General features: G+C 34.0%; 4 protein-coding genes and 1 non-coding gene across 8 annotated transcripts; 3 read left to right on the top strand and 2 right to left on the bottom strand.

Annotated features, from left to right (window-relative positions):
• Positions 1–952: 952 nt before the first annotated feature.
• On the bottom strand, positions 953–2,952 carry LOC112016364 (phloretin 4'-O-glucosyltransferase). Its single transcript, XM_065776432.1, has 2 exons — positions 2,940–2,952; positions 953–2,387 (listed from the first exon to the last, which is right to left on the bottom strand). The coding sequence occupies exons 1-2, from the start codon at positions 2,950–2,952 to the stop codon at positions 1,528–1,530; spliced, it is 873 nt and encodes a 290-aa protein (XP_065632504.1). The 3' UTR covers positions 953–1,527.
• Positions 2,953–5,293: 2,341 nt separating this feature from the next.
• LOC136061329 (phloretin 4'-O-glucosyltransferase-like) lies at positions 5,294–5,815 on the top strand. Its single transcript, XM_065776431.1, has one exon. It carries the CDS (start codon positions 5,294–5,296, stop codon positions 5,813–5,815), a length of 522 nt encoding a protein of 173 aa, XP_065632503.1.
• An 11,611-nt stretch (positions 5,816–17,426) lies between these two features.
• On the top strand, positions 17,427–17,506 carry TRNAL-UAG (transfer RNA leucine (anticodon UAG)). Its single transcript has one exon. It is a non-coding gene; the product is annotated as a tRNA-Leu (tRNA).
• A 587-nt stretch (positions 17,507–18,093) lies between these two features.
• Positions 18,094–22,857, top strand: LOC112030622 (LRR receptor-like serine/threonine-protein kinase FLS2). Of its 2 annotated transcripts, none has more exons than XM_065776443.1 (2): positions 18,094–21,676; positions 22,075–22,144. In XM_065776443.1, the coding sequence occupies exons 1-2, from the start codon at positions 18,544–18,546 to the stop codon at positions 22,089–22,091; spliced, it is 3,150 nt and encodes a 1,049-aa protein (XP_065632515.1). In that variant the 5' UTR covers positions 18,094–18,543; the 3' UTR covers positions 22,092–22,144. The 2 variants fall into 2 exon arrangements, with proteins under 2 accessions (XP_065632515.1, XP_023919061.2); XM_024063293.2 differs by lacking the exon at positions 22,075–22,144 and adding an exon at positions 22,246–22,857 and having other exon boundaries at positions 18,111–21,676.
• LOC112030623 (uncharacterized) lies at positions 22,141–24,052 on the bottom strand. 3 transcript variants are annotated; one of them, XR_010630111.1, is made up of 3 exons: positions 23,899–24,052; positions 23,072–23,792; positions 22,141–22,683 (listed from the first exon to the last, which is right to left on the bottom strand). XR_010630111.1 is itself a non-coding variant. In XM_024063295.2 (2 exons), the coding sequence occupies exons 1-2, from the start codon at positions 23,947–23,949 to the stop codon at positions 23,133–23,135; spliced, it is 711 nt and encodes a 236-aa protein (XP_023919063.1). In that variant the 5' UTR covers positions 23,950–24,051; the 3' UTR covers positions 22,907–23,132. The 3 variants fall into 3 exon arrangements, 1 of the variants encoding a protein (XP_023919063.1); XR_010630112.1 differs by having other exon boundaries at positions 23,080–23,792; XM_024063295.2 differs by lacking the exon at positions 22,141–22,683 and having other exon boundaries at positions 22,907–23,792; positions 23,899–24,051.
• Positions 24,053–24,901: the final 849 nt, after the last annotated feature.

The raw sequence follows: 24,901 nt of genomic DNA, 5'->3' as shown, positions 1-24,901 counted from the left end.
ATGGATTTTTGTTGTTGGCATTTTTTGTGACTGGCATTATTTATCCACAAAGGATAATATTCTTGGTGAGTTCTATACTAAAGAAAATAGTGGAACTTAGCAAGCTTAAATTTCTCTAGTGCGATATGTCTTGAATTTCTGATGGTCTGTGGACTGTGGATGATTTTGTTAAAATGGAGTTTATTGTTATTATTTTTTTTTCCTGAATTTGTAAAAATGAAGTTGATTAACAATAAAAGGAAAAAAAATTGGAGAGAGAGAGAAAGTTTCACACATATAAACTCTTCATAGTTCGTACTTCAAAAATCTGGAGAGAGAGAGAGAGAGAGGGGACAAAAACCAGCAATAAACCTATGCAAGTAGTTATCTTCCTCTTTCTTATTCTATACAAATATGAACTAATGATCTTTGTACATACGACATATAAAACAGTAATATGCAAGTAATTATTTTCTCTTTCTTTTTCCATACAAATATGAACGAATGACCTTTGTCCATACAACATATAAAACACACTTGTGTGTGTTACTGGCTTCAGTTGTTTATTTGCATTTGGGCTTTTTTTTAAAAAAAAATTATTTTTATAGAGTTTCAATTGTCCGCTTTTGATAATTATGTTCTTTATCATTAAACCAAGACATTAATCAGTTTTTGATATAGGTAGGAATTGTACTCTAAATCTTTTATTCAACTATCAGAAACTTTCTTACATATTAGTATGTTCAAACTTAGAAGTGACATTTTCCATTAAAAAAATCACAAGTAGGATTTGCTTAATTTTTTATTATTATATTTTTTTTAATTTTTGGGATAGAAACAGGTTTTGCTTAGTTTTAGATAGTGAAGTACAAGAAATTTCATTAAGATGTAATTTGCTAATTGCTATCGACCAATTTTATATTACAGAATGTGAGGTCCACAAATGTTCAGAAGACGTAAAAAAGCATATAGCTACTGGACAAACCAAACCATAATTATATATTTTCCAAACTGCTTAGCTGATTTGCCAACCTAGCAACAATAAAGAAAGACAAGATAAGACAAAGGCAAAAAAACATAAATCAACCGTGCATACAAAATATCTTGTTACACTTGTTTATCTCTACTATTTTATATTAATACACAGAATTAATGCAAAAATTACACATTTTAATATACAAAAGTATGGATGTAAAAACAAACATTTTTTTTTTTAAGAACTGAAAATGTTATTCAACAGAAAGCAAATTACAAGGAAACAAAAAAGACAACCTCCCTATAGCTAATTTATGAGCAGCCATATTTGCCTCATCAGAAACCCAACTAAAAGAAACTGAAACTAGCGAGGAACATACCACATAGATAGCCTCTACAAAATTATTTAGTCCCCAAGGATTACTGTCCTTAGTAGATGAGAGGGAATCTATACATGTCTTAGAATCACTTTCTATAATTGCTCTTTTATTTCATCAGCAAACATACACTCTCATTAGCAATTTTATTGGCACTCAGTCTTGCCGCTTATTATGATGCTTCACGTCGGCAAACCTATACTCTTTTAACAACGACATTAACTTCACCAATCTCATCCACAAAAGCTTTGAGATTGTTATAGGAAGAACCAACTTCTTTGGCAGCCTCCATAGCCAACTCCTTCCATTTCTTGGCATTCCTTCTAATTGCTTCCCTTCTTTCTCCATCTCCCACAACCAATTCCAAGCATCTCTTAATCTCATCACCTTCAACAATCCCATCCTTATTCACTGTCACCCTCACTCCTATCTTCCACACATCTTCAATTAGCTTTGCATTCGTCCCTTGATCAGACCACTCTGGAAATGCAACCATTGGCACCCCTAAAACCAAACTCTCCAAAGTTGAATTCCACCCACAATGTGTCACAAAGCATCCTAGTGAAGGATGTGACAAAACCTCCACTTGGGAACACCACGGCACTATCATTCCCATTTGTTCCAATTCCTCTCTACAACTCAACGTCTCTTCTTCTCCACTTTCCTTAGCTCTTATGACCCACAAGAAGGGCCTCCCACAATCCAACAATCCACGTGCAATTTCCTCCATTTGTTGCTTTTTTAATACCAATAAGCTTCCAAATGAAACGTAAATGACCGATGATTTGGACTTCGAGTTGAGCCATTTGATGTAATTTTTGGAGCCATTAGACGGATCTCTTCCATCCAAAATAGCATATGGAACTAGCGGTCCAACTGAAACCAAGTTAAGTTTTTCGAGCGCTTTTAAAGCCTCGGGCTCTAGTGCATCAAAGGTATTCACTAGAACTCTAGGATTGCTCTCCTTTTCAAGAGCTTCAAGTTGGGCTTGGAATTGAGGGAGTACAAGAGCATATGGGTTTGAAGCAAGCAAGAAGGAGGGAAGGTCACGAGTAGCTGAATTTGTAAAAATGAAGTTGATTAACAATAAAAGGAAAAAAATCAAGAAAAAGAGAGGAAAGTTTCACACACATAAACTTTTCATAGTTCATACTCCGAAAATCTGGAGAGAGAGAGAGAGAGAGAGAGAGAGAGAGAGAGAGAGAGAGAGAGAGAGAAGGAAAAAACCAGCAATAAACCTATGCAAGATATTATCTTCCTCTTTCTTATGCTATACAAATATGAACAGAGGACCTTTGTGCATACAACATATAAACAATAATATGCAAGTAATTATCTTCTCTTTCTATTTCCATACAAATATGAATGAATGACCTTTGTGCATACAACATATGAAACACGCTTGTGTGTGCTACTGGCTTCAGTTGTTTATTTGCATTAGCACTTTTTTTAAATTTATTTTTATAGATTTTCAACTATCCGCTTTTATAATTACTGTTCTTTATTATAAGACCAAGGTATTAATTGGTTTTTAATATATGCAAAAATTAAATTTCAGATCTTTTATTCAACCATTAGAAACTTTCTTATGTGTTAGTATGTTCAAACTTAGAAGTGACATTTTCCGTTAAAAAAAATCACAGGTAGGATTTGATTAATCTTTTATTATTATAATTTTTTTAATTTTTGGATAGAAACAGGTTTGCTTAGTTTTAGATAGTGAAGTACAAGAAATTTCATTAAGATGTAATTTGCTAGTTGCTATCGACCAATTTTATATTATAGAATGTGATCCACAAATGTTTAGAAGACGTAATAAGCATATAGCTACTGGACAAACCAAACCATAATTATATACTTTCCAAACTGCTTAGCTGATTTGCCAACCTAGCAACAATAAAGAAAGACAAGACAAGACAAAGGCAATACTTAGTATTATCAATAAAAATAAATAATAAAAAATAAAAAAGACACAGGCAAAAAAACATANGTCTTGAATTTCTGATGGTCTGTGGTAGTTTTTGTTAAAATGGAGTTTTATCGTTATTATTTTTTTCTGAATTGTGAAAAATGAAGTTGATTAACAATAAAAAGGAAAAAAATCAAGAAAAAGAGAGGAAGTTTCACACACATAAACTTTCATAGTTCATACTCCGAAAATCTGAGAGAGAGAGAGAGAGAGAGAGAGAGAGAGAGAGAGAGAGAGAGAGAGGAGAAAAAACCAGCAATAAACCTATGCAAGATATTATCTTCCTCTTTCTTATGCTATACAAATATGAACAGAGGACCTTTGTGCATACAACATATAAACAATAATATGCAAGTAATTATCTTCTCTTTCTATTTCCATACAAATATGAATGAATGACCTTTGTGCATACAACATATGAAACACGCTTGTGTGTGCTACTGGCTTCAGTTGTTTATTTGCATTAGCACTTTTTTTTAAATTTATTTTTATAGATTTTCAACTATCCCTTTTAATAATTACGTTCTTTATTATAAGACCAAGGTATTAATTGGTTTTTAATATATGCAAAAATTAAATTTCAGATCTTTTATTCAACCATTAGAAACTTTCTTATGTGTTAGTATGTTCAAACTTAGAAGTGACATTTTCCGTTAAAAAAAATCACAGGTAGGATTTGATTAATCTTTTATTATTATAATTTTTTTAATTTTGGGATAGAAACAGGTTTGCTTAGTTTTAGATAGTGAAGTACAAGAAATTTCATTAAGATGTAATTTGCTAGTTGCTATCGACCAATTTTATATTATAGAATGTGATCCACAAATGTTTAGAAGACGTAATAAGCATATAGCTACTGGACAAACCAAACCATAATTATATACTTTCCAAACTGCTTAGCTGATTTGCCAACCTAGCAACAATAAAGAAAGACAAGACAAGACAAAGGCAATACTTAGTATTATCAATAAAAATAAATAAAAAATAAAAAAAAGACACAGGCAAAAAAACATAAATAAACCATGCATACAAAATATCTTGTATGGGTTAGGATACAGAGGATAGTCACGGCGCGTTTTTCTTTCTGGTTTTTCTTTTTTTTTTTTTTTTTTTTTTTTCCAATTTTGACTTTGGGGACAAAATTTTGTGTATGTACTGTCGTGCACTGTTATGCACTGTTCACGTAATATTTAATATTAAAAGTAGTCCCACAATACTATTCACATATTTAAAAATTATTTTGTTAAGTATTTTCAGAACAATTAATTTTATTAACTTTCAAAAAATAAATACTATCCAAACGGACCCTAAATATCAAATGCTAATGCTCAAATCATGGGCTTGAAAAATATTTTTAAAGCCTTTCACCGCTTCCATTCGGCGTCAAAGGCACAAACTTTGCCCAATACAATGCCAGGTCAAACACGACACCATCGCTCCTCGGGTGAAGAAAACTAGTGCTTTAGATATTGGGGCCCACTCAGAAACTAGAGCTTTAGATGCGCGCATGCATCCAGGATGCATCGTGTATTCCTATTGGATTTTTTGGTCAGACCAACTAGTCCTTATCGTTTATAATGGAAACATCAAGAAGAGTAAATTAAATCGGCACCGCAAACGTAATTTTTACTCTTATCCAAATCGGCACCGCAAACGTCGTTATATACTCTTATCCAGTCCACTTTAGCACGTAATTTTTAATGCCACAAAAATTTCCCAATTTTTGTTATAATTATTTTACATTATGACCGATTACGAATCATTTTTCTATAAATTCATTAATTATTTTTTTTTTCATTACTTATGATTTATCATATGTACTATTCTGATGAAAGTTGGGACCTGAAAGCTAAAAATTTTTGCTCCATTTTTAAGCGTTGCCCATCCTCACACGCATTAGTCCTTCTATATAAATCTCACAGATCTAAAGTACAAAATAACTATTCTGTTTTTGTTTAGACTATTCACAACCCATATCAAATATCAAATAATCATGTTGAAGCAGCAGAGGAGCCAATTTGTCATAGTTACATTTCCTGCGCAAGGCCATATAAATCCTGCTTTCCAATTCGCAGAACATCTCATTCGCTTGGGAGTGCATGTCACATTCTTCACCACCGTTGGCGCCCACCGTCGAGGCATGATCAAAAGCCCTCCTATTGACGGCTTGTCGTTCGCCACCTTTTCTGACGGCTATGATGACGAAGCTGCACCTATGGATGATGCCAAAAAACAATGGGATCAGCTCAAGCGCAATGGCTCCAAAGCTCTCACTGACCTCATTGTCTCCACCGCCAATAAACAGTGCATAGTCTACACAATGCTTCTACCTTGGGTTGCTGAAGTGGCTCGTGAGCTTCATCTTCCTTCTGCCCTTCTTTGGATTCAGCCTGCAATGGTTTTCGACATATACTACTACTATTACAATGGTTTTGCTGATGTCATTGGGAACGACAGCGATGACGCCCTCCTATTCGATACAGTTACCGGGTTTGCCATCACTCGAAAAAAATAATAACGATAAAACTCCATTTTAACAAAAACAACCATAGACCATAAAAAAGTCAAGACATATCGCACTAGAGAAATTTAAGCTTGCTAAGTTCCACTATTTTCTTTACTATAGAACTCACCAAGAATATTATCCTTTGTGGATAAATAATGCTAGTCACAAAAAATGCCAACAACAAAAATCCATGGGCACCTCTTAATTTAGCCTTTTCTTCCCTTTTTGCTGTGCATGGAGGCATTGACAGCTCATTTGTCAAATGTTTTGTTGTGAAATAGATGTCACATTTAGTAATGCTATAGTTTTTTGTTTCACAATTTACAAATTAATAAGTTGTATTTGAATCCAGCAAAAAAAAAAAATTGTGATTGATGAGTAATAAATCCCTTCTCGCAACTCTTATTAAGTACCAGTGACCTCATATTATCTCAATAATTATATAAAAAACTATAAAAAATTTCAAGTCACAGTGATAATTTTTGGGTCTCAAATAATATTATCACAAATATTAGCAATCCAAAATAGCAATCATACACAAGAATACAAATATTTACGTGGAAAACCCTTTCTTTTTGAAGGGAAAAATCATGGGACAAACTCCGAATAATTTCACTATTGTCAAATGAATTACAATAATTCTTGTATACGCCTCACGGCTAAAGAAAAAAATCTTTCTTATTTTTCTTTGCTCTCTCACACACAAATTATCTTTCTCAAAGGTGGCAATCATTTTTCTCTATTCTTCAAGACGCGGCAATCTCTTTCTTTTTCTTATGCAGCACCTTCAAAACCACATATAAACCTTATTTAAATAACCCCAGCCGCAAACCCATCCTGGTAGCACACAAATACTAAATCCACTTGAACTAGGAGTACTAGCTAGCCACGGAATAATAATACAAGCTCACATGTGGGCTTTTGCTTTGGAGAAATTATTGTGTACTCTCGGAATGTCATAAATACGTACTCACTTAACTCACACGAATGGTGGGTTCCACCAATTAAATTCTTGATAAGACTCACTATTCATGTGAGAGGGAAGAGTACACATTTATGATATTCCGAGAGTATCTAATAATTTTCCCTTTGCTTTGTGGGCTGGACCACGTGCTTTATGCATCGAACAATAATTGTAGAAAAAATAATTAATAGCAACTAATCAATGAGTCCAAATCCTCTGTCTCATCAATTGTGCTCCACTTCATGCTCCACCAATAAAATTTGGACAACTAACATTTTTCATTAAATGAGATATCTAATTAAATGAGACAACTAGCATCTCTCATTAAAGTCAGAATTATCTCATTTAATGAGAGATGCTAGTTGTCCAAGTTTTATTGGTGGAGCATGAAGTGGAGCACAATTTATGAGACAGAAGATTTGGACTCCTAATCAATGACCATACATAATTGAATGCCTTGACACCACCAACTTAGGGCATGTTTGGTCGACTATAATATCTACAATATGGTAATAATTATCATTGTTATTGATACCATTCCATTTCGATTGGAATGACTAAAATTTTTCGTATCGGTATGCAAATCGGTACTAAAATACCCCACGTTCCATCTCGGGTAAGATTTCGGGCCATTTTAGGCCATTCTGGACAATTTCAGCCAATTTTGGCCGAGATGTAAATTCTAGCTAGTACAGGATTTGGCCTTTTATTAAAAAAAAAGAAAAACAAGTAAAAGTCCAAATGACGCCGGCTCGTCGTTTGCCTATATGAACCCAGTGTCCCAACCCACTTCTTCATCTTCTTCTTCTTTATCTTCTTCTTCTCCGTTTTGTATCCGTTGGTTAGTGGGACTGGTCTTTTGTTCTTTTATTTTCTATTGTCTTGACTCTTGGGTGTCTTGGTGTCTTCTAAAGTCTAGTTCTATCCTATCCTCTTTTATTGATTTCAAATTTCAACTTTTTTGAGCCCATCATGTGAGTAACTTTGGAAATGACAAAGAAAGTTAAAAAAATATCCAAAAGCAAATGTCAGTCAGAGGTATTATTTTTATTTGAGAAATGATATGTCTACAACAATTTTACAACATTTTTACAACAAATCCTAAGTGGCAGGTTGTTATTGGTTGTTATTGTTAGGGCAAAAAAGTAATCTTAGTGTTAATTTCAAATTTGAACCAATAACAACTAACCACCTGTGATTTGTTGTAAAAATGTTGTAAAATTGTTGTAGACGTAGCATCTCTTTTTTTATTTTCCTCATTGTGTACAATGGTTTATAACTTTATATTAATATTAATTTATTTTTTAAACAAATATTATTATTAGAAAAATGTTATATTGATAACATTTTCACAATACTTACACAATGAATTGTAAGTAATAGGTTGATATTAGCTGTTATTGGTAAACAAAGAAGTAATTTTAATTCTAGGTTTAAATTAAAACTAATAACAATTAGACACTTATGATTTGTTGTGAACGTAGCACTTCTTTTATTATTATAGTTTTAAGATCCATATACTAATTAAAATGTTAAGAAATTTTGTGCCTTGACTTTCGCATTTATTGTATTTTTTAGGATTATCCAAAATGTGAATTTTATTTGTAGACAATTATAAATAAATATATATATTTTTAATTTTACTTTATTTAAGTTAAAAAAATTAATTAAATTCATTTTTTTTATATAATAGGAACACTTATTTAAATTGAAACTTTTATGTTGTATACCTGTGTGTTCATATATATATATATATATATATATATTTTAGGAACCCCGAAACATCCTGAAACGGTATGTCGAAATAGGCTGGTACTGAAATATTCCGTTCCACTAGACAAACCGAAATGGGGTCCGAAACAGAGTTAATAATATTGATAATTATTCCTATGATTTAGCTATTCTTTAGTTTAGTTATGTTTTTATTACAACTAATAGTCGTTCATTATGAATAGCTATTCTTGAAAATGTGGAATAACTGTTCCTTTTTAAAAGGGTTGTATTAGCTATTTCTTAATAAGTGCAATAATTTCAAAACTTAATATATTTTCAAATAAAAAAACATTTCATATACATCTAGCAATTATAAAAATAAAAAATCATAAAAAAAACAACATATATATATATATATCTCTTAAATTTAAAAAAATAACACTTTTTAAGGAGATATAATTGTATGAGTAAAATATTTCCTAAAATAAATTTTAAATTTTATTCTAATGTTATAACTCACAACCAAACTTATGAATAGTTTTTTTTTTTTTTTTGAGAAAGAACTTATTAATAGGTTTAGTTATTACATTACAACACATTTTATTCATAGTAATAAAGATTATAATTTATGTCATAATTCTCATTCAGTGTACTAAACGTACCCTTAGAGTTAGAGTCAGAGACTCATGGAAAGATTTATTTGCTGCACAAACAGATTTAAGTTAGCTTATTCACAATGCCAAGTAAAACACAACAGGTGAAGAAACCCATTTTGTTTTGATATTGGTGCCACGCAGGAACTAGTACTTTAGATGCATCCACAAGAAACAAGTTGGCAGGGCGTAGCCAGGATATTTTGCTTAGGGGCCGAATTATATATTCCTATGTTAAATTTATAAATATATGGTATACAAAATGATCAAATTTAAATTATAATAATATTATTTCTAAACTCAAATGCATCTAAATCTAAAATTAAAATATAAAATTAGCTAGGGAAAATATGAGATGATGGCGAAAAGATCAAATTTATGAAGAAAAAACTCATAAGTTTGTGTTGCCTATGCACAAAATATACAAAGGAAACAATGTACTTTTTTTTGGGTAACAATACAGTGTACTTTTGGATGCAAGGAACACAATGCACTACACTTTTGTAAGCTTATAAAAAGGAAAGGACACATTGCGTCTACGCATTTGTTCGGCTTTGATAAAAGTTTATACTTTAATTAGGTGGGGTTTACTTGACTAACAGTGAGGTAAACTAATTAAATGGGTCATCGTTTGATTTTAAAAGAAAGAATAGGCAAACTCACATAGATTGGGATCTATGAAATTTTTGTGGGGGCCAATCATTACAATTTTAAAAACCTAACTTATTTTGATATATTATTATAAAGAAATTTCAAAGTTTTGGGGCCGCCATGCCCCCAACGTTACATGTGCCAAGTTGGACATATCATATATTCATATTAAATGCATAAAGAATTGGATTGTTTTGGTCAGACCAACCTAAGCCCTTAAGCCAATAGTCCTTGTCCTCTCTAAACTTAATTTAATGAAAACAAGAAGAAGAATAAATTACAAATCACAAAGTGACACCTTCTCCAAATTGTCACTGCAAACGTCATTAATACTCTTATGCAATCCCTTCTATTTTGAGTAATTCTAGTATTATACAAAATGTCACAAATCTTGTTACAATTATCTTATATAGAAAATTGTGATTGACTGTCTATTACTTTCAAATAAATCTACTACTCACAATTTACCAGGTAGACAATTGTGGCCAAAGTTCTAATTTAAGTTGTGCTCCTAAAATATTTTGCTCCATTTTTTAAGCCTTGCCCATCCTCACATGCACTGGTATACCTCATTGATCCTAGTGCAAAACATCTATTTTGTTTTTACTTTAGAACATTCACAACTGAAGAGGTTTTTTTTTTTTTTTTTTTTTTTTTTTTTTTTTTTTTTTTTTTTCAATTTGTTATAGGGATGAATTTCGATAAGTACATTTTGTGAATTTCTATAATTTCTATAATAGTGTAATTGTCTTAAAAATTTGATGTGAAAAAGTAAAGAATAAAAAATAATCAACTCAAGAAATTAATTTAACGCACAAAGCTTAAATACATAATTTAATTAATTAAAATAAATTGAGAAGATAAATCATTGTAAATATGTTATTAGTATAGCAATAAACCTAGAAATTTGTATACGTGCCTCGGTGTGCTGCTTACTCTTTAAAAATTATTTAATATTTAATATATATATATATATATTTTCTATTCTTTAAATAATTTAAAATGTGGACTTTTAGTAAACAATTGAGTTTAAAACAATTAAAAGTCAAAAGATAAGAATAAAAGGTTTATGGATAGTTGGACGCATTAGGGAGTGCCATGAAAAACTAGAAAGTAAAAAGTAAGACATAACATGCAGTTATTATTATTTTTATTATATATTGTCGGACTGTGTGCCTTACCGATCCATCCAACGACTAATTGGTGAAGGATAAGAGGGCACAAATCTTTTATAGCATTCGATTGTAGACTAAGCCCATTGGTATTGGAGCGAATTGTGAAATCTCTCATAGTCCCTCCCTCACAATGCGACTCCAACGACTCGAACCTATGACCGGGCTCTGATACCACTTGTCGAACCGTGTGCCTTACCGATCCATCCAATGACCAATTGGTGAAGGATGAGGGGGCACAAATCTTTTATAGCATTCAATCGTAAACCAAGCTCATTGGTATTGGAGCAAATTGTGAAATCCCTCACACACACACACACACACACACACATATATATATTTATAGTTTTAAAAAGTGTGGTGATATGGGATTTGGACGTTGAGTTTCAATTGATATGGAAGACTATTTTTAGTGTTGTGAGTTTTTATTATATGTTTTGTCAGGGGCGAAAAATTTTTCCTTCAGACAAATGAGATTTCTATCGGGTTGGGGGGTCTAAATCGAAACTCAATGATGGGCTTGATGCACGGCCCAAATCTTATCGATGAAGATCCAAGGAATCCACTATATTTTATGCCTTAGGCCTAGATTGGAATTGACAAGAGTAGCCCATAAACAATCTCTACAATGGTCATGTCTGCATGCTTAAAAAGCATACTATAAGAAATAACCCAGTAGTAAAAAGTTTTTGCAGAAAATAACCCAACGGTAAGGTGTTTCTGCAGAAAATAGCCCAGCGGTAAAGTATGATAAAATAGGATAAACTTCCAGCTGTTAGCTGCTTCATAGATTAAGTAAAATGTCTACATTTTCAGACTCATCATCCGCTAGCTTTGGAGAAGAGACTTCTAGTACAACAATATGAGGAAAAAATTCTATAATAATAGTTACATCATAACCATTGATAGTAAATGAATAAATAAATATCATTGGTTCCATAATGACAAATAATGAGAAAACTTAGTGTGAGATGAAGGGAGAGAGAGAGATCCCAGCTAGTGTAGCAAGATCATTATGGTGCCAAGACATGCTTATGAATATATAGTGAGTAATGAGTAGAGAGAGTCATTTGTGAGTAGTATGAGTAATGAGTGAGAAAGTATAGTAAGACTGCTGGAGCTTTTTGCTGGGGGTAGATAAGTGTTTATGAGTAGAGTTATGAGAAGTGTTTTTGAGCTAGGAGCTGGGGAACTTAGTTTCTAAGCTTGAAACTAAGAACTCAGTGATTTTTTTAAAGCTTGGAGAAAGCTTAAATAGAGAGGTTAAGGAAAAATCTTTTCTAGTGTATGTCTTAGTGTATCTTGGTGTCTTGATGTCTTGGTTAAGCATTAATGGAGAGTTCCATTTATATCTAGGTTTTTTAGGGGGTAATTAGCAAATAATCTCTGCTAAATCTTTCCCAATCCTCAGAAAATCCTTAGAGAATTGTTCATGGAATTTTAGCTAATAGTGGTAAGGTCAACTTTTAGAAGGTTGTTGTTGTTTCGGGTAATAACAGCTAGGATTCTGACTTAGCATTGAATGTTGATTGGTCTTGGCTGATGGGATTAGAGCATGGTTTAGGCTAATGATCTTGGTTATGTTGCAGCTAAAATTAGAGTCCCCTAGGGTAGATTGGATCACCCTAAGCCAGGTGTCAACCTTGGAGCCTTTGTTGGAAACTCTGCTAGGATCCCCTCGGTGCCCTCCAAACCACATTTCCCTAAGTTTTCCCGTCATGTGCTTGGTCCATGAACCAGAGAATATACGTTTTTAGTATGAAAATGAACTGATTTCATGTTGTTTCAAGAGCTTTAAGGGCCTTGTCATGGCAACTGTGGGTTCTTGACTGAATGAGTTAGAGAAGAAAGAAATGACAGCTGGTTGAAGCTTCCTAGCTTTCTGTCACATCACCTTCAAATTTATGTCACATTATAAATGATGGGATTTCAGCTTGTGAAGGAAGGGTTTAACCCCTAATGGATACGTGTCCTCTTCTGATCAGATTGGATAAGTTAAGACTTGATGGGAATGGGCTTCAATTGTTTACTTGTGCTAGATTTTGGCTGGTCAGCTCACGTGACCTTTAGCTGCTGGAATTTGCGTGTGAGCTGGGCTAGCCTGGCTAGGCTTTGTAGTTAAGCTTCCTTGGGCTTGGTTGTCCCTACAAAATGAGTAGTTTTGCCATGAGTGATATTCATGGGCTTTTATAAATCTTGTAAGAGAGGTATTTTTTGAGGGATGAATAATCATATTTTTCATGAGTGTTGGATTTAGTATATGTAAAACAAGTGTCAAAATAATATTTGATTTTGTAAATATGTACCAAAATAGCATTTGGGCTTTATGAAATAGTTGCCAAAATAACATTTGGGCTTTATAAAATAAGTACCAAATTAATAATAGTGCCAAATATTAATGTTTGGACTTTGTAAGATAGTGCCAAATTAAGTATTTGGGCTTAGTAAAATAGTGCCAAATTAGTATTTGGGCTTTATGAGGTAGTGCCAAATTAGTATTTAGGCTTTGTAGGATTTTCTAAAAATATTGTCGTGTAGCAACGAACTTAGTAGAAGTGTCGTATTGTAACGGGCTTAGTAAGAGTGCCATGTAGCAACGGACTTTGTAAATGGTGCCGTGTAGCAACAAGCTTTAGATATGCCGCATCGTAACGGGTTTTAGAGGTGCCATATAGCAATGGGCTTTGTAATGGTGTTATGTAGCAACGGGCTTTAAAGATGTCACATCGTAGTGGGCTTTAGAGGTGCCGTGTAGTAACAGATTTTGTGATGGTGCTGTGTAGCAACGGGCTTAGTAAATGGTGTCATGTAGCAATGAGCTTAGTAAGAAGGTTTTGTTGGGCTTTTTGTGGAGATAGTGTAATTTTGTGACCCAACTTTGGTAGCAATGTGATAAGTATTTTTAGTGGAAAATCTAAGTTGGATAATATGTGGGATATAATGGATAATATTTGTGAGAAGGCCCAAGGTAATTTATGGGGCTTATATAGGAAATATTTGTGGGAGCCCAATATCATGGAGAATATTTGAGTAATATGTAGGAAATATTTATGTGGGGTTAAAATAATGTGTGGGCTCATGTGGGTATTTTTGTGAGTGAGCTAATAAAATCAAGACCCGAAAATTTGTACCTCAACATGTTCTATTTATTCTCTAGTCTAAGATTTCAGTTATTCCTAAAGGTGTCAATTTGGGTTAGTGTGTCGGGTTTGTGTCGTGTCGAGGTAGGAGTATTCGACTAAATGACTCAACCCTAACCCGACCCATTTAATAATTGTGTCATGATCTTTCAACCCTAACCCGACCTGTTATTAAGACGGGTTAACCTGACCCAACCCATTTGACATGCTAAATAAACGAGTTGTGTTGGGTTGACACGAATGTAACACAACCCATTTCAACCTATATAATATTAAATATAACATCTATCTAGAAATAATTATTGTTACATCTTAAAAAGCAGTGCATACACTTCAAGTCTTCAACCCACATTCAAAATAATATAATTCAACAAAAATATAACATTCATCTAGAAATAAGTTCTTTACACTCCAAAAGAAGTGCATACAATTCAACTCAAATTCAAAATAACAAAGTTTCACAAAATAAAATAACATATTTCAACGAAAATATAATATTCTTGGAACTTGCCAAATGCTAAGTATCAATATTGAAAGAATTTGAGCAAATAGTAGATTAATATTGACTATGACCACGATTATCATCCATAGATTCTTTGTTGATGTCCAAATTCATAACATCTTCCACAAGCTCATCCAATTTCATTTGTATAAGTTCTATGCCACCAAAAAAAAAAAAGTATTAGTAGTTCTAAGGTCTGCAAAGTTTTAATTTCCAATTATATCTCTTGTAAATTTTTGTAATTACTCACTTTTCTTTTTAAATTTAAAACATGTGTTGGATATAAGAAGTATTTGACAAATCTAAAATAAAATAAATATTTATTTGTTATATGAGTTAAACGGGTTGTGTTAAGTGAGTCATTTCGGGTTGACACAAATAAATTGACGTGTCAAACGTGTCTATTGTGGGTTGACCCATTTATGACCTGTTTCTTATCGTGTCACTTTCGGGTCGACCCATTTATGACCCAAACCTATTAAGGTCCAACCCTAACCCGAAAAAACCTGTGTCGGGTTCGTGTCGTGTTCACGGTTGGGTCGAACATTGACACCCCTAGTTATTCCATCAAAGAAAAAAAAAAGTTGGACGGACAAGATTAAAAGAAACTATTGAAAACAAAATCAATCCTCTCTCTCCCTTGATGAAGATTGAATTTTTTTGTTTCTTTGGGTCTATATATATTGGAATTTTTATTATAATATTCATTTGAAAGCTGGGAAAATGTGAGAAACTAATAAAAAATATATTCTATAGAGCATTTTTAGGAACACAACTAGCAAACACCTAAAAATATTTTCAAGAGCATTTTTCAAAATGCAACAAAACACATGAAAATATTTTATTTTCTGAAAAAAAAAAATTCACCTAAAAATATTTTACATTCAGAAAACATTTTGCGTCGAATCAAATACAACCTAAATCTCTATAAATAAAAAAGAAAATAAAAAAGAAAATGTAATAACGCTAACAACACACACACACACATATATATATATATATGACGCTAACAACATATATATATATATATATATATGATAAAATAAAATAAAAAAACGTACATATGCCAAAATTTATTTATCTATTTGGGTAACATCTTACTTGTTTGAATTTAATGTCCGGATCCCTCTCATTTGGTGTTGAACTGCAAAGTCTAAGTAAACCAATTATACTTCCTTGTGATCAATAACCATACCTTGGTGTTGCCCAATAACTACTCCAATTAGGAAACCATAACCATACCCCATCACAACTACTTTTTAACCAAATTCAAATAGCGACTTTGAGCCTTGATTAATATCATCAAAGGTTTAAGGAGGGAGCAATAAGTCTTCGAAATTTCAACATTTCTTTGGCAAAGAACTTCCACTCAATCCTAGATTACCACCGAAGGAAAAGGTATCAAATTATTTCCCATGTGGTATAGACCCTATTAGATGATTGTTGGAGACATTAAAAAATGCAAGGAAGGTAAGTTGTGTTAGTTGTGGAGGGATCTCTCTAGACATCTTGCTTTGAGAAATGCCCAATGATTCAAGCATTGTCAACTTCTCCAAGGACGATGGGATAGAACCAGTGAATAAGTTATTGGAAAGGTTGAGCAATTGGATTCATTTCACATTACTCATGACTGCTGGAATATCTCTCTCAAATTTATTGCCTTAGAGATCCATGACTATGAAGAAACCTAAGATTCTCTCGTATGCTATCTCTATGCCTTTGTTTGTGAATGTCATTGAGTAAACGTAATTAGATTGCATTAAATATCTAGGCAGATCAAAACTTGTGTTGGCTTGCATATACATTTGCCCAACTACATCAATGATTTGCATGGCTTTCCAAATTTGGAAGTATTCAAATGGTAATTTACTAATGATATTATTGTTAGAAAGGTCAACGATATGCAAATTTGGAAATACAAGATTACTTTCAAGTTTCCCTATTGGTGGGATTTCTCTAGTTAGTATGTTATTTGAAATTAAGTAACAATGGAACTTGGTGGGATAGGAACGGATCCCTTTGCTTGTTATTATTAAGCCCCGAATTCTCAGATTGGTCCATGGTAGAATAACAGGAAGTTGGTCGAAACCTGTTAGAAAGTTGTAAGACAGAACTAGAGAGTTTCTTTACTCAAGTTCCACATCCATTTTGGTACAAGGCCATAATTTTTATTGTTAGAAAGTATCGAAAACCCCCAAATCATCTTGGCTTTTAGAAAATCTGGGAACTCGTTTAAGTCATAAGAACCCAGTCTAAGGATTTGAAATTTTGGAAAATTTATGTTGTTACTATGCTTTTTCAGCAATGAAATATGGTTGAAAGATAGTTGGATTTGGGGGGGGGGGGGGGGGGGGGGTGTTGGTTGGTGTTGGAGTTTCAAAAGGCATGTCAAAAGTCAAATTCAACTATACCACAAAAGTAATCATTCACTCTCTTCCTTTATTTTCAAGATATGTAAAGAAAAAAAAAAAAACTACAATCTGAATATTATTAATGTAAATTTATTCGATCATTGTAGCAACTTTGCAAATTTACACATTTTTAACTTGACGAATGTGGATAATTTTAAGATTTAGATATGTAAAATTAAGTCATTTTTCTATTTTGCATTACCTGATGCAAATGCTCTTATATATATATATGATAGAAATTAAACATGATCACTTTATGATTACTACTTTTTATACAGGCCAAATAAACCAAATTATTTTTAAGAAAAGCCAAATTACTGGCCAATCATACTGTTAGACGTCTTATTCTTATACCCCATAACAACTTTTATATTGTTAATATAAATTAAGATAGATATCTAATGACAAAACGTGGACAGTTTGGCCGAGTGGTCTAAGGCGCCAGATTTAGGCTCTGGTCCGAAAGGGCGTGGGTTCAAATCCCACAGCTGTCAAGTTTCAAGTATTTTTTTTCCTTTTTTCCTTTTACTACGTTTGTGTTCTTAGTCTTCTTACACACTTCAAGCCCTGTTGAACAAATGGTCAAAATGGACAAAGTCCTGGTACCACATACAATTTGCTAAGATTCAATCCAATCTTCTATCCTAATCCTTTCTTTGACTCCTATACTCTTTCTTTTAGCACCTTCTTGGTCTGAGCCACAACTGACAAGCCAACCCATCATTTTGGCCTTTAATACTTAATATATTAGCAACTTGTACATAGCGTGCGCGCATTGCATACTGCATAGTCCAAACCATGCGAACCGACATATGCTGTATTCACAACAAATCAGTGGGCTTTCATTTGCCCCACCTTGAGTTTATAACCTTTTCCCACATAAACCACATCTTGGTCGAGCTATACTGCCTATACTAATCCCCGATTCCAAGTATATGTCTATAAAAACAAAAATCTTACTTCATGAATAGCATTAGTATAGGCAGTATGCTGTATTCACAACAAATCAGTGGGCTTTCATTTGCCCCACCTTGAGTTTATAACCTTTTCCCACATAAACCACATCTTGGTCGAGCTATACTGCCTATACTAATCACCGATTCCAAGTATATGTCTATAAAAACAAAAATCTTACTTCATGAATAGCATTAAATGTTGGTTTTGGAGGTAATTTTGATACAAATTTAGGTATAAGTTTTGTTTTCACGTAGTGGCAAGTGGGTAGAATACGTTTTGGAAATATAGTACTGCCATAATCTTATCACTAGAGTTTGGCCTGTTAGCCAGTAGGTCTCCTGACATTGGATGAGCTCAAAGTCAGATTTGGATTTCTTGTTATCATTCAAAGAATCACATTTTTTTTCCCTTAATGTGCTCATTGTTTATCAACTTGACGTACCCTAGTTCCTAGTCCAAAAGAATTAGTTCAAAAAAGAAGTCAAGGATTGCCACACAAATTATTGGTTAAATTTTCCATATAAATGCTTCATTCGATTCAAGTTACAAATCAGTGTCTTGTACTTCTATAGCAATGGTATCTCAAAAAATTGGTTTGATTGTAATCATAGTTTGTTCCCTTCTAGTTGCTGTTCTATCTGAAGAATCAAGCTTAGAAGTTCAACTTGAGGCCTTGAATGCTTTCAAGAATTCCATCACCAATGACCCATTTGGAGCACTTGCGGATTGGACTGACAGTAACCACCACTGCAACTGGTCTGGTATTGCTTGTGACCCTTCAAATCATGTCATTTCAATTTCTCTTATTGATAAGCAGCTTAAAGGTGAAATCACACCATTCCTTGGAAACCTTTCAAGCCTCCAGGTTCTTGATTTAACTTTGAATTCATTTACAGGCCACATTCCAGCTCAACTGGGACTTTGCTCCCAGCTCTCTGAGCTAACTCTTTATGAAAATTCTCTTTCAGGTCCAATTCCACCAGAACTAGGAAACCTAAAAAATCTGCAGTCGGTAGATTTAGGTGATAACTCTTTGAATGGAAGCATCCCCGAAAGCATTTGTAACTGCACATCATTGTTAGCCTTTGGTGTCATTTTTAATAATCTAACTGGAAGAATCCCTTCAAACATAGGCAATTTAGCTAACCTTCAACTCTTTTTAGTATATGGGAACAAGTTGGTTGGTTCTATACCTGTATCCATTGGTAGGTTGGAATCTTTACAAGCTTTAGACCTGAGTCAAAACCAATTCTCTGGAGTAATTCCTCCACAGATAGGAAACTTATCAAATTTAGAGTATCTTCTCTTGTTTGAAAATTCCTTTCTTGGGAAAATTCCATCTGAACTAGGTCGCTGTAAACAGCTTGTTGCTCTTGAACTATACACCAATCAGTTCACTGGAGGCATTCCACTTGAGATTGGATATTTATATCATCTAGAAACATTGCGGTTGTCCAAGAATAAGTTAAATTCTACCATTCCTGCCTCCATATTTCAATTGAAATCATTAACCCATTTAGGACTTTCGGAGAATGAATTAACTGGAATAATACCCTTTGAGCTAGGATCATTGAGATCATTGGAAGTGTTGACCCTGCATTCAAATAAGTTCTCTGGGGAGGTTCCTTCATCATTGACGAACTTGACAAATTTAACCCAGTTGTCTATGAGCTTCAATTTCCTCACAGGGAAGCTTCCATCAGATATTGGATTGCTTTACAACTTGAAGAACCTAACCATGAACAACAATCTCCTTGAGGGAGCCATTCCGTCTAGTATCACCAACTGCACCCATCTTCTAGTCATAGGTTTATCTCGTAACAGAATAACAGGGAAAATTCCTCAGGGTTTTCAGCAGTTGCAAAATCTTACTTTCCTGAGTCTGTCGTACAATAAAATGATAGGTGTAATACCAGATGGTCTCTTCAATTGCTCCAATCTTCGTATTTTAGATTTGACTCAGAACTTTTTTAGAGGGCCAATAAAGTCTGGCATTGGCAAACTTTCTAATCTCCAGATTTTGCGAGCCCATTCTAATTCATTCATAGGGCCAATCCCACCTGACACTGGCAATTTAAGTAAACTTTTTTCTTTATCACTTGGTCAAAATAGTTTGTCAGGTCTAGTTCCACCAGAATTATCTAAACTTTCTCTTCTCCAAGGGCTCTATCTGAATGACAATGATCTAGAGGGTGCAATACCTGAGAATTTTTTTGAAATGAAACAGCTAAACGAACTTGGGTTGCAGAATAATAAGTTCAAGGGTCCAATTCCAGATGCAATTTCTAAGCTTGAGCAGCTTTCTTACTTAAACCTCCATGGCAACATGCTTAACGGGTCCATTCTGAGAAGCATGGGGCATCTTAACCAACTTATGACCTTGGATCTCTCCCACAATTATCTTACAGGATCAATACCTGCATCAGTGCTTGCAAGTATGAAAAGAATGCAGTTATATTTGAACTTCTCATACAATTTCTTCGTTGGAACTGTTCCAGATGAGCTTGGGATGTTGGAAATGGTTCAAGCCATTGACATCTCAAACAATAATCTTTCGGGGACCATTCCTAAAACAATTGGTGGCTGCAAAAATTTGTTCTCTCTTGATTTATCAGGGAATAATCTTTCTGGTCCAATTCCGGCTGAAGAATTTACTCAAATGGTTATGCTTAGTAGCTTGAACCTTTCAAGGAACAAGTTAGATGGTGGACTCCCTGAAGACCTGGCAGCTCTGAAGTACCTTAGCTCTCTTGACCTTTCTCAGAATCAGTTGAAGGGCATTATCCCTGAGAGCTTTGCCAATCTCTCTAACTTGAAATATCTAAACCTTTCTTTCAATCAACTTGAAGGCCATGTTCCAGAGATTGGAATATTCAGACATATTAACTCATCTAGTTTGATGGGAAACCCTCACCTGTGTGGTATTGAATTCCTAAGGTCCTGCAGCAAATTGAGTTCACATCAACTATCCAAGAAGACCATGTTGATTCTTTTGGTGATTGGATCTATTTTTGTGCTTTTAGTTCTTGTGTTCATATTTATATTCCTCCACCAACGTACAAAGTTAAGAAAACCAGAAGGGGTTGAGAATCCAGAATCAGAATATACTCCAGCCTTGACCCTCAAGAGGTTTGTACCATATGAATTAGAACATGCTACTAGCTTCTTTAGCGAAGATAACATTATTGGTGCAAGCAGTTTGAGCACTGTGTACAAGGGTAGACTGGAAGATGGGCAGATCATAGCAGTAAAAAAGTTGAATTTGCATCAGTTCTCTGAAGAGGCCAATAAGTGCTTTGATAGGGAGATCAACACCCTAAAACAACTGAGGCATAGGAATTTGGTGAAGGTTCTAGGGTATGCCTGGGAGAGTGGAAAACTAAAGGCTTTAGTTCTGGAATACATGGAGAACGGGAATTTGGATAGCATTATACATGACCCTGAGGTGGATCAGTCAAGGTGGACATTATCAGAGCGGATCAAAGTTTTCATTTCCATTGCGACTGGGTTGGATTACCTGCATTCAGGTTATGATTTTCCTATCGTTCACTGTGACATGAAGCCTTCTAACATTCTTCTGGATGAAGATTGGGAAGCCCATGTAAGTGACTTTGGAACAGCTCGAATGCTAGGTGTTCATCTTCAAGATGGAAGAAGTCTGTCTGCAACATCAGCATTTGAAGGCACTATAGGCTACTTAGCACCAGGTAACTTATCACTATCCTTTCTCACTTATGAAGTTAATCTCCATTAATTTCGCTGCCAGATTTACAAGATGATTTCATTGTCATAAATTTTCAGCAGAAAATGAGTGAAATAGTTTTAACAATCACAATCAGTTTGGACCAGGGATTCAGTCTTGCACATATAAATACCAGGTTTAACGTAGCAAACTAAAATCCTAAAGCATTGCATATATATATATATATATATATAGTGCTCTATTCAGCTATTTGTAAACAATGCTAAGGTCTCCATGGCTATTTCACTTTCAGAAGTCATAAATAATTATTAAAAAATTAAGTTCTTTTAATGAAAAGCGACTGGAGCATTATAAGCTTGGAAGATAAATCTGTGTCATCCTTTAATTAAAACATGAATGCAGTGGTTGGTTTTACATAACAAAGGTCCCAGAGGTATATATGAAGCCACTGAATTCAAATACCAGATATCAAGTAAGGATATAAGTTATTTTGCTTTTCCCATCTTCAGATTTCCCCTTTTTATTCCACTTGTTTGTCTTCAATATACTAAAACATGTTTGTTTTCTTATCAGAGTTTGCATATATGACGAAAGTCACAACTAAAGTTGACATATTCAGCTTTGGTATCATAGTCATGGAATTTCTCACTAAACGAAGGCCAACAGGACTAATAGAAGAGGATGGGCTGCCAATCAGTTTGCGTCAACTTGTGGAGAAAGCTCTTGCAAATGGAGAGAACGATCTTCATCGAATTGTGGATCCTATGCTGGCACTGAATATCTCCGAGGATCATGAGGAATTACTGAAAGAGCTACTTAAGATAGCATTGCTTTGCACACAACCAAATCCTGAGGATCGACCTGACATAAATGAGGTGCTGTCTATCCTTTTGAAGCTAAGCAAGCGCATATAGTACCAAAACCAATGCTGTTTTCCCCCACTGAAGATTATGGCATGAGTTAGGCTCAAACAATGATGCTCCCAGTAGAGAAGGCAAAAAGGTCTGCAGACTGAATTCATCATTGGCCATTATGACTATATTGGCATGAAAGCTTTATCTTTGCATTAGTATTTAGATTTTATTGAAAACCCACTTAATGTTCTAAAATAAAAGAGGATATGTAAAACCCTGAAGCATGATTAAGTATTTAGTAGTAATAAAAATTTTCCCACTTCTTTATTAATTAGTGATTTATGCCAAATCAATTTATAACATCTATAACATCCTGAACGGAACAAACAAAAGAGAAAGCTAAATACATTAACAGAAATATATACAATAGTCACCATCATCAATAATGCATCTCCATTTTCCACTAAAACAAGCTATGTTTGACACAAATGCTAGAAATATTGCATAAATTAAAAGGGTTCTAAAGGGCAATGCAATATGCATACATGGGTACCTATCCCAAGTGTTTTTGACACTTTTTGGTGGCATATGATACGCTGGGGTGCCTTAATCTGTAGGAGGGTCATTCAGCAAAAACTGTTGCACACTTGTAGGGAAGTCCAAGCCTCCATAGCCACAATCAGCATCGTCCTTGTTCTCAATAGCAGCCTTACCCAAAAGCAAATATGCCAACCTCAAAGGCTCTCTCCTTTCAGTCTCCCCATTCATGAAATATTGAATCCAACCCTCCAACCTCTCCACTTCCTTCCCACACTTTGGACCCTTCACCCCAACAATCTTTGCATAAAACCCATTTTCACCCTCATCAAAATCACAAAAATTACCAACTATTTTCTGTCTCTCTCTCTCTCCCTCCTCCTCTTCTTCTTTGTTATCACCATTACAGTAACAATCTGATAAACCCAAGAGCTGTATTAACCGTTGGATGTCGTCAATGGCTTCTTGCTGTTGAGTGTGAAAGATAGTTTTGGGTTGGTCGTGTAATAACAATAAGTCGTTGGATTGTTGGGTTTGTGGGAACTGTGAGGAAGTGCTTGACAGGAATGGTTGTTGTTGTTGTTCACTGAGCGAATGGGATTGGTCCACGTGGAGGTATAAGGGTGAGCTCAAAGATTCTGTGGCCAAGTTGATGCTAGTTTGAGATTCTGATGAGACAGAGAGAGTTGGGGGTTTTGATGTGTCTTCTAATTTCAGTCTCTTCTCAACCTGTGAAAATCAATGTAATATAACAATAAGTCCATAACATATAAAGCAGAATTGAGAATTTGTGAGAGAAAGCAAATGAGAGACAGACAGAGAGAAAGTGAGTTACCTGTTTGAGGGAAGAGAAGAAATTAGAGTGAGGAGAAGGTGGTGGTCGCATCCTTACACAGTTAAAGGCTCGATTGATCAAAGATGATTCGTATAAAATTGTCTTTTTCTTTTTTTTTTTTTTGGGTGGCTTTTTGGGCTTGAAGAAAAATTTTATTCAAAACAACAAAGAGCTACACAGCATAATCCAATTTCAAAGCATTGAAGACTGACTGGGTGTATAAAACAAATGAAACAGGCCCGCAAACTTACAAGAAAGCGCCCATTCGGCAGGGGCTCTCCTTTGACCCCAAAAAAAAAAAAAAAAAAAAAACATATAAAGAAATGGTAAATTTCATTAACTTTGATTTAATGCTAACCAGGTTTAAGGTATTTCAAAACTAACTAATTTGCGGGTGATTACTTTACAAGTATAAGTGTTTATGGGGTGTGAGAGACAAGGGCTGAGGTTTAAGTCTCCAAGAGAAAGTTTCACACACATATATACGTAGATTAAGCTAGGATAGAATTTTTATTTTGTATAACAAGTGGGGAAAAAAGAGAGAGACTAATTTGGTCTTTAAAGCCAACTTAGGGGCCAAATTAATCATTTTTGAAAACTTTTGAATCTCGTTGTCACTAACCCAAATTTTAGAATATGTTAATGAAATTTATGCTAAAGAAATTGACAGAACTAGATGTCCTGATGTTATTTGCTCTTCTACAAATAAAAAACCCCTTCTTTATTACCTATATATATATATATATATATCCTACATGAGCCCTTATATAGTCCATGTTGGTGCCTCATGTGGTTGAGTTAAATGGAGGAGAAAAAAGTTTAGTTACAAAATTAGTTATAACTTAGGCTACAACTTTACTTAATATTTTTTTGTTAGAGGTGAATTTTGACAAACCCACTAGTGGATTACATTTTTTTCTTATATCCTCTATACTTGCAAAATTTATAAAAAATTAAAAATAGTTACTATGTCATCAATAAATTGTTTAAATTGTAAATTTTT

Source organism: Quercus suber, unplaced genomic scaffold (genome assembly GCF_002906115.3).
Source record: "Quercus suber isolate HL8 unplaced genomic scaffold, Cork oak 2.0 scaffold_133, whole genome shotgun sequence".
NCBI classification, from domain to species: Eukaryota; Viridiplantae; Streptophyta; class Magnoliopsida; order Fagales; family Fagaceae; genus Quercus; species Quercus suber.
This window is presented reverse-complemented; position numbering and strand designations above follow the sequence as displayed.